Consider the following 16,740-nt stretch of genomic DNA (forward strand, 5'->3'; position numbering starts at 1 on the left):
TGTTTCATGCACATGTATGTAAACAAATTGCTGCGGGTCATATGGTGTTCTCCACACATAAGCTTGCACCAAGGTTAGATGTGCACGAAAAATTATAGGTGTCATTATCAGCACCCATAAATTTTAAGTTATTGAATTTTGAATATGACAGTGTTTCCATATGTTTACCATTGGAGTGGAATTAGTACCGTGAGTCCTATATGCGACCTATACCATAATAGGAGCTTGTTGTTTCCATGGTTACCACGTGCATCCAGGGTATCAATTTGGTGGTTTTTACATATGACAATGATAATGGAGTCTTTTTATCATGGTTTGCATGTGATTTTGGAGAAAAATTCTATACAAAAGACAGATGGGGATGGTTTTATACACTGGAGAGTGTAAGTAGATAGCTCAGGCCATAGGGAAAAGAGCACAGTATGGCCTGATGGCAGAATTTCATATGATGGTACCCATAGATTGGCCTGTATGGTTAAATACCATTTAACACATGCAATAATTCCCCAAAATGGGGTGGGGTGGGGTAGATTTTATATGTAAGCCACTTATGTCACAATCACTTATGTATCAGTACTGATCATTTAACTTTAGAGACACACTCAGCAGATCAAAGCAGAGAACATTGTAAAAATAAGGACTGTGCACAAAACTGCACATGCTGCATTGCCTCAACCTGTAAATTGAATTATTATATGTCGAGTCACATTGAATATCAATTATACCGGTCTTATTTCTTATCCTAGAATTAAACTCCTTGACACCTATTCTATGTTCAGCATGTTTCTCATATTGGTACATTACATTTTTGGGCAAACAGTATTGGAACTTTTCTGCATTCCTTTTGTTGAGGGAGCAGGGAGGGACATTTTCACTTAAAATAATAGTTTCCAACCCTTCATTCCCACTATAAGTCTGCAAAAGTCCTATCTGTATTGCATTCTTTACACAGGCAGTTTTTCTTCCCCAACCTCCCTTCATACAGTTGAAACATTCTTGATGTATAACTGCATGGTGAACATACTGCTCTCTCCCACCAAACCAGATCTCTTTTTTCTTCATGTACCAAGTCCCATGATAGAAAACCTTTATACTCAGGGTGTTGCAACTTGTGGTCTCAGAACACATTATTCCAAATCTCAGCATTTGATTACTGCGTGCACTAAGTGATATGGGTTTTGTTCACCATATATGTTGTTGTGAATAAATGAAAACAAGCTTCATGTCAGAAATATGGTTTCATATTTGAAACAAAAGCTATTTATTAAACCTACATTGCTCTGTTCTTACCATCAAGTAATAGTAAGGAATCATTTAGCTGTAAATTAGAGCTTGCTATTTGGTTTGCCAAATCAAGGTGTATTACCTCCCCTTTGACTGTAATTGAGTGATTGCAATGTTTGCTTTGTTTCTCTTTTGTTCAATAATGTATGCATTTTTTCAGCTTTATATTAAAAAGTAAGTAATTTAACACTGCTTATAGTGGAAAGTAGCCACAGTAATGATTTTGAGACTTTTTCTTAACTTTTTATGAGCTTTGGGTAAATGTAGGTATATATTTATGTATTAGACAACTTCAATATGCAATTCAATTCTATTACTTAAATTTAACAAGTAGTGTATTCAGTGACAATTTTTATCAGTGTCTGCATATTGCATAGAGACATGAACTTGTCTTGGCATAGCAAAGTTTTTCACACATTTCTCCACCTCCAGCATACTTAATAGCGTGAGTCATAACAGTTTGTGCATACACTTTCTGTCTCCAACATCAATGTCAGCATTATAGGAACTTTGGATAGCTTTTTCAAATTTGTCTCTTGCTGTCCTTATGTAACATACCTCATGTTGATGTGTTATTTGGGTTGATACACATTCCCCCCCACCCCACCCCCGTTGTGGGGAACATTACCAGGCTTGAAGAAATTACTCTGTCTATTCTTTGCTTATTCACCCTTCCCCATAGTTTTATACTAAAAAGTAGCACTATGTTATTTAATTATTCAGTATAATAAAGCTTATGGAACTCTTCCGTGGCTTTTATACCTTTTTATTAACATTTGGGGGTCATGAATCACATGTGATGATAGTTTAAATAAGTTTGGAATGTCAGCATCTCTTGATGCTTCATGGGTGTGTGTATTTGTTTTAGTCACAAAAGGGCAATGGCCTCTTATCATTTTGACCTGTCATGTGGCACACTTATTTGTTTTGTTGGATTGATGTGAATAGGGATGCACTGTATCTTATTTCTGTGAGAGTCAGCAAGAAAAGAAATGCAATTTTAAAATTTAAAACATTTAAAAGTTGTCTTATAGCCAGTGAGAGATGAAAATACAATGCGTCATGTAATTTGATACCCTGTGATGTCATACTTGCTGATGTCAGCATGCTTGTGTTTCTTTTGTGTAGCATGCATGCCATAGAAAGATAACATGAAGATACAAAGGCAGAAAACAATTATTTTAATAACAAGAATAAGCCATTAATAAGTACAATACAACACAGCAACATGTGATGCGGATGCAATTTAACTATAGATATTGGTATCACATAAAATGCTATTGCACTATTATCCATGCACAAGCATGGCCAATTCTTTCTTACAATTATGCTCTAATATCAAGGAGTAAAATACAACTTTTTCAAAAAAAATTAAATCTGGTTATAGGACACACGGTACTAATTATACGGAAGAACTGTGAACCAGTCTAGAAATGGGTGAAGAAATGATAGAGCATTTACAGGTTTGGTGGTCAATAATTGGTTAATAATGAAAATTAAAATTTTAGGAAAAATATCTTTTGAGAGCTTGTCCTATATGTAATGTAAAAAAAATATTGAGAAATTTCCACTGATACAATTTTAGCATTTTTACAGGCTTGACTCAGGAGTACTCAATACTGAAAGTAGCAGAATCAATAACACGTGTTTCATGCACATGTATGTAAACAAATTGCTGCGGGTCATATGGTGTTCTCCACACATAAGCTTGCACCAAGGTTAGATGTGCACGAAAAATTATAGGTGTCATTATCAGCACCCATAAATTTTAAGTTATTGAATTTTGAATATGACAGTGTTTCCATATGTTTACCATTGGAGTGGAATTAGTACCGTGAGTCCTTAATTGCATCTTGTCATTGTCCAGCTAATTTAGCTGTATGAGATTCCATGGTAAGCGCATAAACACTCATTATTATTACACCGATTCTATTACAGGTCACTTAGTCAGCCAACATAAAGGATTTCAGAATTTTCAAAGTCTATCAGCTTGGTCAAAGTAATTTCCTTTTACCATTTTCATAAGAACCTCACATTAAATAAATCAGAACTGCAACAGATACGCACACTCTTACAAAGCCCGGATTGTGCAATGGGGCATTGATGGATGGTGGTGGTGGGTCCCCCTTCTAGGTCGACGCCACGCAGACAGGTGAGATGGCAATGATCCGTAACGGTGAGCGCTTTAGAAAACTCGGCCACTCGTGGCCCCTATAGTATAGTGGACAGGGACATATGTCAGAACGGATCATGGGGGTAATGTGAGACAATTTTTTCACTCGGCGTGATTTTTTTTTCCCTTTAGATTATTGGTTTTTATTCATTATCTAGACTGCATCAAATACCTGTGGCTATTGGTAATACCAATTGTATTACAATGATAGTTTGCAATGACTACATGAGGTGAACATCAGTTTCAAGAACACACAAGCCGAATAGATCAACTCCACAAATATATCCATATCTTGAATTATTCCACAATAATAGCTCAAAAAGTCACACCATTGCCTTAGATTAAGAAATTTGACAGGTGGCCAATTTACGAAACTTTCGCCTGCCACCAAAGCTTCATCTGTACTATATAGATCGTGATCAAGAAGAAGAGAAACTTACACGGACATGGAATGCAAGTAAACATCTGAATGACGAAGAGCAGAGTAAAGGGCAGTGCTCGAATGATCACATGAAAATATAGATACGCTGAGACTGTGTTAAAATAACAACTCCACTAAACATACACGAGTTTTTGTTGTAATTTTTTTTTCATCCGAACTACGAGCTTGAACGTGCGTCTCTGCAAAAGCTCTGTTTGAAAGAGAAGCAAACTGTATATTCTATTGAAATGAGTGCATCAAGGAAACGATGTAGTAGTATGGGTGAGGAAGGTTCGTGCGAAACGGATCGACTTGTCGAACGAACAGAGGCAGCGACAGTCAGGTGCTTATCTACTTTTGTCTCACCACGAACATCTGTCCGTTCATTCGTGCACCCGCATAAATTTTGCGTCCATGTTGGCTTGATGTACTTTGCTGCGATCAACACACATTTATTTAAAGTGACGAATGTTTTTCACTGATGGCACTGGTCGTAAGGATAATGGGGATGATTATTTTTCTCTAACAGTTTTAGAATGAATAGAAATGCAATGTTTTCTGCATAAATTCAATTGTGCTCAATTAAAAAATGAACTCGTCTTCATGATATATTTTAAGATAAATTCACAGGAAGCATTTAAACACGTGTACTGTCCATCATTTTACTGTTGGTGTTGGTCACTTTTTTACAAAATCATGACCTCATTATTTCAGGCTGAAATCTGCATATTTCTTACATATGGTATATAGAAATGTTGGGTTAACAATCAGCAATAAGAATAAATAGACTTCTCCAATGTTAAATTACTTCTCATGGTTTTCAATAGATGCATACACTCATATTTTAATGTATGGAATTTAAATATTACCCATGAGTGATATGCGGAAATTTATACTTGTGCTTCTTTTTGATGCACGTAGATTTGGGCTGGAGCATCAATCTTAAATTACCCATGATTTGCCTCCAGCTTAGTTTCTTACTAAGACTGTGTTGTCCATACCAAATTTGCAGTGGTTGACATTTACTCGACAACAGTTTACACATTGACAGCCATTAATAATGCACCAATGGAAGATATATAAGAAATTGGGGGAGCTAACTGTTCACTGAGGTCAGATCAGGCTTAGATTCAAATGACTTGGGTTGGATTGTTTTGAGGTTATGTTTGAAGTTTATGATAGAGGAAGAGGAAACAATTATGACATAAATGGACTTCCTTTGATCAGATATTAGCATTGGTATGTTTGGACATCAAATTATAATCAACTTGTCAGAACTGTAGCATATCATTCTGGTGGCTCGCGAAGCTGGTTGTTAAAATAAGTGGATCTACATTTGACAACTTGAATTGTTTTTTTGGCAATTTGCTTCATTTCGCAGTATGTTTAACAGTTTGGAATTTTTTTATGACTTAATGGATTCATTTCTGATAAAATAGTGGCATTTGTTTGATTGTGTTTTAAATTATAATCATGTAGACAAAATGCAAATATATGGCTTCTTGTGAAGCTAGTTTTCAGTATGGTATTCTGTTTTTTGGCAATTAATTAGTTTCAGTCAGCAAAATGTTTAAAACCTTGAACATTTTAATCAACAGATCATTTAGAATAACGTGAACGGATGTAACACTCAGGGCATACATCTGAATTTGAATATCACAGTGGTGCAAAGAAGTATATTTTCTTTTCTGTCTCAGTCTCGGGAATGGCCTACTGGTGATCAGTTTTCTGACCCTCACACTCCAAAGAAGCAGAAAGATGGTGTCAGCTTTGAGAAGGAGAAGAAGACTTAATATCCAAAATTTGTTAGAAAATTTAAGGATGAGTGGAAAAGTAAAACTGACTTCTGTGATTGTACATCCTTGATTTTTGAATAATATATGACCTTCATAGTTGTATTGATATAGTTTTGAAGATCAAATGATTTTAGCAGTTAATAATAGAATAGGTTGAGAAGTTGAAAATATAATAAAGTATAAACAGTCATCTGTTTCATATACAAAATATAGACACATTAACACGTAGAAAGAGAAACTTTTACAAAAATGAGATATGTTTCATACAAAATACTGTACAAGTATTTCTGATTTTTCAGCACGAGACAAGAAATCTTAGACATCATTTGTTTCCACCAATAATGAGGATTCACAGCTATGGGTTTATGACTCCCAAAGAATTGACTCTCGAGTGTTTAGTTTTGACTCCTGAGATTTTAATTTTGACTCTTGTGATTTAGGGGTCAAGGGTCAAGTTTTGAAATTTTTTGAGAACCCTGCTTCTGAAGGCTTTCTGTGCCTTTTTATTAAATGCCCCCTCTCAGTATGTTTTTATGAAATACTATATTCTTGAGTCATATACACATTGAAATTATATGTTGGTCTTACAGTTGTATGTTTTATGCAGAATTTATGTGTGGAGAATTAAAAATTGAGCTCATCTTCATGATATCTTTTCCAAAAAATTCACAGATTGGATTCAGAAACATGCACTGTTCACCATTGTAATATTGGTCTCTGGTCACATTTTGCAAAATTGTGACCTAATGGTTATTTCAAGCTGAAAAGTTGCATATTTGTTTACATTGTGTAATCTGTAAATGTTTTGTGAACATTCAGCTTCAGTAATGAATTCACTTTTTCATTCTTTTGTGTGCTTGTTAAGCTTTTTTGAGCACCCCTTCCCCATCATTTTTGCTTGAAATACCATACACAAATTATATCTTACTCTTAAAACTAATAGTGCATAATTATTATAATGTACTTGTACATATATGCGATCTGAAATCACAATTTAGTAAACAACAATTGCCAGGTTAGAATTTATGAAGATAGTTTTGAGATTTGTTAAATTTTCATATCTTTAAAAGTATAGAAAGGGTGTCAGTCAACAAAATTCTTGAGAAATTCCTCATTCACTGTTTCATATTGTACAGGTGTTCCACTAATTTATTATTACAGTAAATCTGCTTTTTTATGGCGTAAATTGTCTATGTTGCAACATTAAATTTGGATGTCAATTTTTTAAATATATTTTCTTAATAAATCTGACAATTTGAGCAGTATTATACAGTTCATGAAGTGGTATTAAATTCTGAAATTAGTTGTTGTTGTTGTGGGGTTTAATGCCATTTTACAACATTAGACAACACCTATAAGATAAAAAAACATATATAACGATATGATTAGAAAAACAAACACCATGAAATTAGAAAACATAAAAAACATGCTGAGAATATTTAAGGTAGGAAACATTATTAGGTCTTTAAGTTTGTTCTTGCAGTCGAAATAAGTGAGTTTTGAGAGCACTCTTGAATGGGATCACTGTGTCTTTGTGTCTAAGTTCAGTGGGCGGCCAGTAGTAATGGTGGAGGAAGAACCTGGGAAGAACCACCGACCCACGAGAAGCTACTGGCAAGCTTTCTCACATACCCACATTGGCTGAATCCAAGACTCGAACCCACGCAGACAGAGGTGAGATGGCAGTGATCCGTAATGGAGAGCGCTTTATGCCACTTGGCCACTTAATCTGAAATTAGAGAGAGAGTGAGAGAAGGAACTAGCACTGAGTTCTCACAAAATATTTATGATTATTTTATTTTCTAAATGACGTGATACAGATCGATTGTTTATTCTTTATAATGTCAATATTCAGAACAGATTGACGTTCACAATAAATGCCATGATTTTTTTTCTTCAAAATCTAAATTTTACCTCCTTTTCATGAATGCTAAACATGAAAATTTAAATTAAATAGGCCTACCACTGCCTCCAATATCACCTGTCATGTATATAAAGTGAGTGTAACCGTGAAAGTATCTTGCACACCATGCTCTACCAAAGTTACTCAGTACATTTAGTATAATGAATAAAAACATGTTTGTATAATCAGCTTCCCAGCTATAAATGTCCACTTTGTTATAAAATGACAGTTTTGTGTCTTTCTGAACTCGCTTTATGCCGTATTGTTGCCATTGTTTACATTTTTTACGTACCCACATGCCGGGAATAGTTAACTCTTCTTGTTAGCATGGATGACCTATTAAAAGATGTAATTTGAGGGTTTTCCACAAATATTCTTGCACATTGTAGAATTATTTTTGTAAAGTGATATCCAAAGTATTTAAAAAGTAATCAGTTTATTTAGTTTTGCTGCATTTTGAAAAATGATATTTATTTTCCAAAAAATATGTTGTACAAAAGGCCCATTGTCACATAAATATGGACAGTTGACCTTTAAACCATGAATACATTTGAATGTAAAAATATTGACTTTTTAATGAGGTTGTCATTTTGAGAAAATCTTAATATTGATTGTAAGTGACTTCTAGCATCATCCCTGGTTGCTATTTTATCTCATTGTGATTAATATGGTATTTTGTAATGGACAAAGCATCAGAAATGACATAATTAGCAAATAAAATTAAATCTTTTCATGGCTTTTGCTCATAGTATATTAAAGATGATTATTTTAAAACCTATGGTGTTTTTTCCTTCCCAAAATAAATCATTTTTGCATGGAGTATATAATGAACACAAATCAGGTAATTGAATGTTGTTTGGGGTTAATTCTCTAAGTAGTTGTGCTACCAAATATAACCAGACTGTTCTTGATGCATAAATGGTACTAATATTAGTACCTGTACTTCATGGATGGGTTACTATAAGCAGTATCAATGGAGCAGCTGTGTGTGATTCACAAGTGGAGCTTTCTCCAAGATATTTTTAATAAGTTTGAAGATGCTGTATGGATATAATGAAAAAAAAATAAAGTAGTCCTATTATTTAGTGTTCTATACATATAATTAAAGAACTTAAAAAGTCCTTTTATTTATTACCTGTATTGCAGAATTTCATTGTTGAAATATATGTAGCGTTCATCTTCTTCATATATTTTCTTTTGGATAATCCACCATATTAGTTTATCTAATAACTACTGTTTTTATACTTGTGTTTTCATGTGCCATATAGGGACATTGCATCCTTGTTTGGAAATGTAAACAGATCGTAGTAAATGGCATGTAATAAATAATGTATCATAGAATATCCAAGCCTTATTTGAAAAACGAGTTACCATGAAAAACCTGAATTATCTGTCATTACTGACAAGGTGCATTTAGTGCAACATACCTGTATATTTATATTATTTTGGTATAATAACTTCATCATAAGCCCAAGTTCCTTCAGAATATGACTCATATATTTTTACCCAAATTATTCTTTTTTACTTTAATGACTTTTATGATTATGATTTTGGGTAAGAGATTGTATTTGAAAAAATATAGGATCTGACATTGAGAAGGATTTTAAAATATTTACAAGATTGTATATATTAAATTCACTTGCATCAGATTAGGCCAATAAATTAGCTCCACATCTCTACTGATATTCATTGATGGTTTGGGGCTGATATCACCTATGCATTAAAAGCTGCAAAAATCTGCTGACACACTTGTCACACAACGTTGTCTACTTATACATTTACCAGTATTTCTCATGGCTGTTGAGCTACCATCAACTGAAGGGTTCTTTTGGCAATGTTTACATACTATATCTGGATCAAATCCTGTGTTTGGGGAGTTGTAAATCCACATGAAATAACACAACACAGTTCTTGTGGCCACTTTGAGTTTTGTGCTAGACGCGGCTGTTACCAGATGCTGGTAAAGTGTCTAAACTGTACGCAGTTGTGTTCTGGAAGATTTGCATACAGTAAAATTGCTGTATTTTAACAAATAGGTGACATCAGACCCACATTTTGTCCACGAGTATCAACATAGATCGGAGTGTTGATTTATCCCACTTGCATCAGATGTGATTGCACTTGAGCAGCATGCACTAGCAATGTGTTTTGTTTAAATTTGATTACGTATATATATAATAGAATAGACAAGTTAGAAAGCTAATAACTAAGACAATGACAGCTACTCCATCACTTTTTTCTTCTTGCACCTTGTGATAAAAATAAAATTTGCTCTGGTATATCTTCTTATCACTACCTTTCCTAAACTATTTGGAAGATTGCCAAGAAACTTTACAAACACATTCATTCCAAGCTCTAGTTGGTCCTAAATGAAATTGGTGTAGTTGAGACATCTTGAAAATCTTCTTATCACTACTTTTTCTGAATACATTTAGATTACAATATGGGGGTTTTCTGAATGGATTGTCATGTGGGGGTTTCTGAATGGATTGTCATATGGGTTTTTTCACTCAAACATTTTTTATGACCTCTAGCTGGTCCTAACTGAAAACGGTGCAGATCTTTTATCCCTCAAGAGATCCATCTTGAAAGTCTTGTTATAACTAAATGGATGTTGATATCAACATGGAGTTTTTGCTAAACGACATTTTTATGATCATAAGTTGGTCCTGAATGAAAATGGTGCCAATCTTAACATGTCCATTTAGTATTGCCAGTTTGAAAATTTTGTTATTGCTGCTCCTTCTGAATGGATAGTCATATCAAGACAAGGTTTTGACCAAAATACTTCTTTTATGTCAACTTAGTCCCAAATGAAAAATGATGTTTATCTGATGGCCAGTCTGGCTGCCATCCTGAAAATATCATTCTTAAACTGGCTGTGGGTGCTCGCCATTTTAGATCACTGATCTCTTACCCCAGTCCTCATTAGTTAAGTCTCAGGCTCTGCCAGTTTGGGTATGTGAAAAAGTTTGCCAGTAACTTCCCATGGGTTTGTGGTTCTTCCTGTGATTTTATTGGGGTTTTCCTCCACCATCTGGCTGCTTTGTATTTCCTCCACCAGATATATTGGCCACCATGTATAGACTGTCATGTGCTGACAAATGGTGATAATCCCACAACAACAGAAACATTCCTCCTTAACAGAATGTCATATTGACACGGGGTTTTCACCAGAAGTCTTGCTAGTATCAACTTGGTCCTAAATAAAAATGATGCTGATCTGACATTCAGTATGGCTGCCCTTGCGGCCAACTTGAAAGTGTTATTATTATTTTTCCTGCATGATTGTAAAGTCTGCATGGGGTTTTCAGCAAAAGATTTCTTATGTGGTTGACCTTAAATGAAAATGCTGCTGATTAGCAACCAAAACATAGCTGACATGGTGGCCATCTTAAAAAAAATCTTATTCAAGAGTATCCAAGATGGTTTCAACACATAACAGCTAAAAAGAAAAAACATGGTTTAGATTTCATGTCTGCATGCAAAAATGTCTTTTTTTTTCAGGTTTGCTGGTATAAGAGGAGAAGGGAATCATCTATTTGGTGAAATCTCACATTCACAGAATGATCAAAATTTGCAAGAAGGTAAGGTTAATTTTGAAAGGATGTTTTTTTTTAGCTTGGTTATATGGTCATACAGGTGAGCTACTGGAAACATTTCAGTTGTATTATTGCCATTTTCATGCTGTACAAATCAAAGGGCCTCATTGTTAAATTGACTTACATCAAATCACCATTAAATGTCCAAAAATGTTGAATAAAACTCACTGACAACCAACATATAGTCTGTTTGAAAGTACTGTTGTCATCAGTGAGAATAGCATATAAATATATGACAACTATCTATCTGAAATCTGCATACTGAAAATAGCAACAATTATGTCAACATACATAAAAGGGCATCACCTACCTTCCAAAGATGGAAAGACCATCAAGTTCATATGTGTAGGGATATGTGTCGTATTGCAGGTTGTGTATTGTGAATCATATCGATACATGGCACAGGTGTATGGTTTCACCCCTAATGTTTAAGCCATCTTTATTAAAGATCACTATCAAATTATCAACATCAGTGATTCTGGAGTATATGGCATCCATCCACATATTAAAGCCACCCTGAATTGAAGCATCCATCAAAATATTAATATCACCCAGAATCGGGGAAGCAATCCACATATTACATATTTGCCAGCCTATAAGACGATACTTTTTGACCTAAAAAGCTTAGCTTCGTTCTATTACTCCGAATCGACTTATTTATTTGGATTATCTCATCCAAATCGCTTTATCTTATTTTTGTATGGAAACTAATTCTCCAAGAGTATGAAAAATAATGAGTACAAAATATTTCATTTTGGGGAAGAGATTGTGTATGAACAAATATAGGATCCCACATTTAGTATTTTGTACAACTACATGATCGTGAGTGTTAAAACTTAACATAGATGTAATTGCATTAAAGCAGCATGCTCTTGTAATGTACATTGTTTGTAATATACGTTGTTTAAATTTAATTACATATACATGTATGTACATTAGAATTTACAAGTGAGAAGATGAATAACCATGACAAAGATATATTCCATCACAATTTTCTTCTTGCACCTAATGATCAAATAATCTGTATGTCCCATTTAGAGAGAGAGACAGATAGACAGATGTCTCCATGATTGTAAATCTCCATTTTCTTACTTGATGACTGATTTTACTTGTGTACCAGTGCTGTACCATATTGCATTATCAATTAATACCACCAGTTAAGCAGTTCTGTATAATTTTTGTTTCCACTTCCATTATTAAAAGAATCATATTGCTTTGTAGTTGTATTTACATGCTAATTAAATATGCTATGGCTGTATTCAGTCATTCCAAGATAACACCTGTTTGAGGTCAAGAACTGAACCGACACCTATTTAAACTATATCTAGCATGAGCAAAGATCAAAAACAATTGCTGCCTAAGTACAGGAAGATCACATGCACTTTAAACAAAATCTTAATTGTTGGGAATGGAGAGGTCATTACACTTGCAAAGAAAATTAGTCAGCATGCAAAATGGTCATTATTGGAATTTAACCTTATGGAGACTATGTGGATATCACTATTGTGAAAAGTTATTTTAAAAATCCACAAAGAGAGAGCTGAACTCTCTGTCTCTGTCTCTTTCTCTCTCTCTCTCTCTGTCTCTGTCATGTTGAACCATATTTTATTTTGATCACGAGATGCAAAAAGAAAAATGCAGTGGAATACATATGCATCCTTCTCTCTGTATCTCTCTTCCCCTCCACCCCCACCCCCAGAAAATGCATTTTAGTGTTAATGATGCAATTTCCTTATTGCTGGTAATCTGAAATAGCATACAGTGATACTTTTAATATTTATGAAACGGGAAGTTATTATAATTTAATTTCACACAGCATCAGAAGTTTTATCGTATCTATAACTCAATAATTATTTGGGTCAGCATCATTATGCTTAGCTAAAAGTACATAATACATTTAAAATACTTCTTGTGAAACAAATTAGGTACTTTTAGTTACATTTAGTGATCCTGACTGGAAAGGTTACTGAATTACAGGTAGGATCAAAATCGTGATGCTTTGTGGAATGAAGTGAAAAACACAATCTGAGGTGCTGATCTGGTGGCGTCTTTCGTCAGCATCGACATATATAAGGCTGAAGGAAGGAAAATTTGTCAGATTTGCTGATTCGACTCTACAACGACTTATAGGCTGGCAAATATGGTACATGCATTGTGTTTTTCAGAAAATCTACGTTCGTATGGTGGACCGCAATCCTTTCACAATGTGTTCATCATGGATATGACATTGTGGTCATTGTGGATTGTCCATGTTGTGGCTTGTAGTGGGCAGATTAAGTTTTATTGCCCCATTAGGAATCGTAGTAATACAGTTATGTAATTGTGGACATCTGCTATGATGCACAGAACTGAACTGTTTACTCAGATGCACTTTAGTCTACATAGTTCAGGTTGCTTTTTTCAAGTTATGTATAATGTCATTTAATATTCACAGACTCTGCACCCACTAAAACACAGTGTGTATTGCGAGAGATCCAACATTTCTGAACAAAGAATGCTGTGACAGTTTAGGTGTTTCACAAAATATATTACATTTAGTTATAATAAGTTTAATATAAAAGGGAGAGAGATTCTGTGTTTAAAAAAAAACGAAAAATGAAATCACATAAAAAATTAATTGGCTTCATTCTGCCACTTTTACATGTTCTCACACAATGAAATGTACTCGGTGCTATCCAGTTTGCTACTACTGCTATGCCAGTTTATTTAGTACTTACATCCCAAGTACCTGTGTCCATGTGACACATTTTCTCAGGAACTAGAAATGTGTTTACCATTTACCTACTGTTTTTACGCAGGTTGTACAAGCCACATGATGCTGCAATCTATAACCAACAGATTAAGAAATTTACTTAGAATTCCAGGTTGAGTCATCAAATGAGCATACATGCAATATGACAAGTTGGATGGTTGAATTAGAATTCCAGGTTGAGTCATCAAATGAGTATACATGCAATATGACAAGTTGGATGGGTGAATTAGAATTCCAGGTTGAGTCATCTAATGAAGATACATGCAATATGACAAATTGGATGGGTGAATTCGAATTCCAGGTTCAGTCATCTAATGAGTATACATGCAATATGACAAATTGGATGGGTGAATTAGAATTCCAGGTTGAGTCATCTAATGAGGAAACATGCAATATGACAAATTGGATGGGTGAATTAGAATTCCAGGTTGAGTCATCTAATGAATATACATGCAATATGACAAATTGGATGGGTGAATGAGAATTCCAGTTTCAGTCATCTAATGAGTATACATGCAATATGACAAGTTGGATGGGTGAATTAGAATTCCAGGTTGAGTCATCTAATGAATATACATGCAATATGACAAATTGGATGGGTGAATTAGAATTCCAGGTTGAGTCATCAAATGAGTATACATGCAATATGACAAGTTGGATGGGTGAATTAGAATTCCAGGTTGAGTCATCTAATGAGTATACATGCAATATGACAAATTGGATGGGTGAATTAGAATTTCCAGGTTGAGTCATCTAATGAATATACATGCAATATGACAAATTGGATGGGTGAATTAGAATTCCAGGTTGAGTCATCAAATGAGTATACATGCAATATGACAAGTTGGATGGGTGAATTAGAATTCCAGGTTGAGTCATCTAATGAATATACATGCAATATGACAAATTGGATGGGTGAATTAGAATTCCAGGTTGAGTCATCAAATGAGTATACATGTAATATGACAAATTGGATGGGTGAATTAGAATTTCCAGGTTGAGTCATCTAATGAATATACATACAATATGACAAATTGGATGGTGAATTAGAATTCCAGGTTGAGTCATCAAATGAGTATACATGCAATATGACAAATTGGATGGGTGAATTAGAATTCCAGGTTGAGTCATCTAATGAGTATACATGCAATATGACAAATTGGATGGGTGAATTAGAATTCCAGGTTCAGTTATCTAATGAGTATACATGCAATATGACAAATTGGGTGGGTGAATTAGAATTCCAGGTTGAGTCATCTAATGAAGATACATGCAATATGACAAATTGGATGGGTGAATTAGAATTTCCAGGTTGAGTCATCTAATGAATATACATGCAATATGACAAATTGGATGGGTGAATTAGAATTCCAGGTAGAGTCATCTAATGAGTATACATGCAGTATGACAAATTGGATGGGTGAATTAGAATTCCAGGTTGAGTCATCTAATGAATATACATGCAATATGACAAATTGTATGGGTGAATTAGAATTTCCAGGTTGAGTCATCTAATGAATATACATACAATATGACAAATTGGATGGGTGAATTAGAATTCCAGGTAGAGTCATCTAATGAGTATACATGCAATATGACAAATTGGATGGGTGAATTAGAATTTCCAGGTTGAGTCATCTAATGAATATACATGCAATATGACAAATTGGATGGGTGAATTAGAATTCCAGGTAGAGTCATCTAATGAGTATACATGCAATATGACAAATTGGGTGGGTGAATTAGAATTCCAGGTTGAGTCATCTAATGAGGATACATGCAATATGACAAATTGGATGGGTGAATTAGAATTTCCAGGTTGAGTCATCTAATGAATATACATGCAATATGACAAATTGGATGGGTGAATTAGAATTCCAGGTAGAGTCATCTAATGAGTATACATGCAGTATGACAAATTGGATGGGTGAATTAGAATTCCAGGTTGAGTCATCTAATGAATATACATGCAATATGACAAATTGGGTGGGTGAATTAGAATTTCCAGGTTGAGTCATCTAATGAATATACATACAATATGACAAATTGGATGGGTGAATTAGAATTCCAGGTAGAGTCATCTAATGAGTATACATGCAATATGACAAATTGGATGGGTGAATTAGAATTTCCAGGTTGAGTCATCTAATGAATATACGTGCAATATGGCAAATTGGATGGGTGAATTAGAATTCCAGGTAGAGTCATCTAATGAGTATACATGCAATATGACAAATTGGGTGGGTGAATTAGAATTCCAGGTTGAGTCATCTAATGAATATACATGCAATATGACAAATTGGATGGGTGAATTAGAATTTCCAGGTTGAGTCATCTAATGAATATACATGCAATATGACAAATTGGATGGGTGAATTAGAATTCCAGGTAGAGTCATCTAATGAGTATACATGCAGTATGACAAATTGGATGGGTGAATTAGAATTTCCAGGTTGAGTCATCTAATGAATATACATGCAATATGACAAATTGGATGGGTGAATTAGAATTTCCAGGTTGAGTCATCTAATGAATATACATGCAATATGACAAATTGGATGGGTGAATTAGAATTCCAGGTAGAGTCATCTAATGAGTATACATGCAGTATGACAAATTGGATGGGTGAATTAGAATTCCAGGTTGAGTCATCTAATGAATATACATGCAATATGACAAATTGGATGGGTGAATTAGAATTCCAGGTTGAGTCATCTAATGAATATACATGCAATATGACAAGTTGGATGGGTGAATTAGAATTCCAGGTAGAGTCATCTAATCAGTATACATGCAGTATGACAAGTTG

The 16,740-nt window shown here is 34.4% G+C and overlaps 1 protein-coding gene across 5 annotated transcripts in view; it reads left to right on the plus strand.

The window, feature by feature from the left end:
- The first annotated feature begins 1,645 nt into the window (after window positions 1-1,645).
- Window positions 1,646-16,740, plus strand: part of LOC149784430 (proton-coupled zinc antiporter SLC30A2-like) — a 123,204-nt gene continuing 108,109 nt past the window's right edge. For 2 of the 5 annotated variants that reach the window (XR_016413858.1, XR_016413859.1), the window contains exons 1-2: window positions 1,651-4,221; window positions 11,085-11,164. Coding sequence is in view for 3 of the 5 variants with exons in the window: in XM_089932497.1 (XP_089788623.1) it covers window positions 4,127-4,221; window positions 11,085-11,164 (175 nt within the window). In the remaining 2 variants the exon portion in view is untranslated. Of the gene's footprint in view, window positions 4,222-11,084; window positions 11,165-16,740 lie in introns of all 5 variants that reach the window. The other 3 variants (XM_089932497.1, XM_089932498.1, XM_089932496.1) reach the window with 3 other exon arrangements.

The sequence above is a fragment of the Sinohyriopsis cumingii genome, chromosome 14 (assembly GCF_028554795.1).
Source record: "Sinohyriopsis cumingii isolate HCF-2022 chromosome 14, ASM2855479v2, whole genome shotgun sequence".
Lineage (NCBI taxonomy): Eukaryota > Metazoa > Mollusca > Bivalvia > Unionida > Unionidae > Sinohyriopsis > Sinohyriopsis cumingii.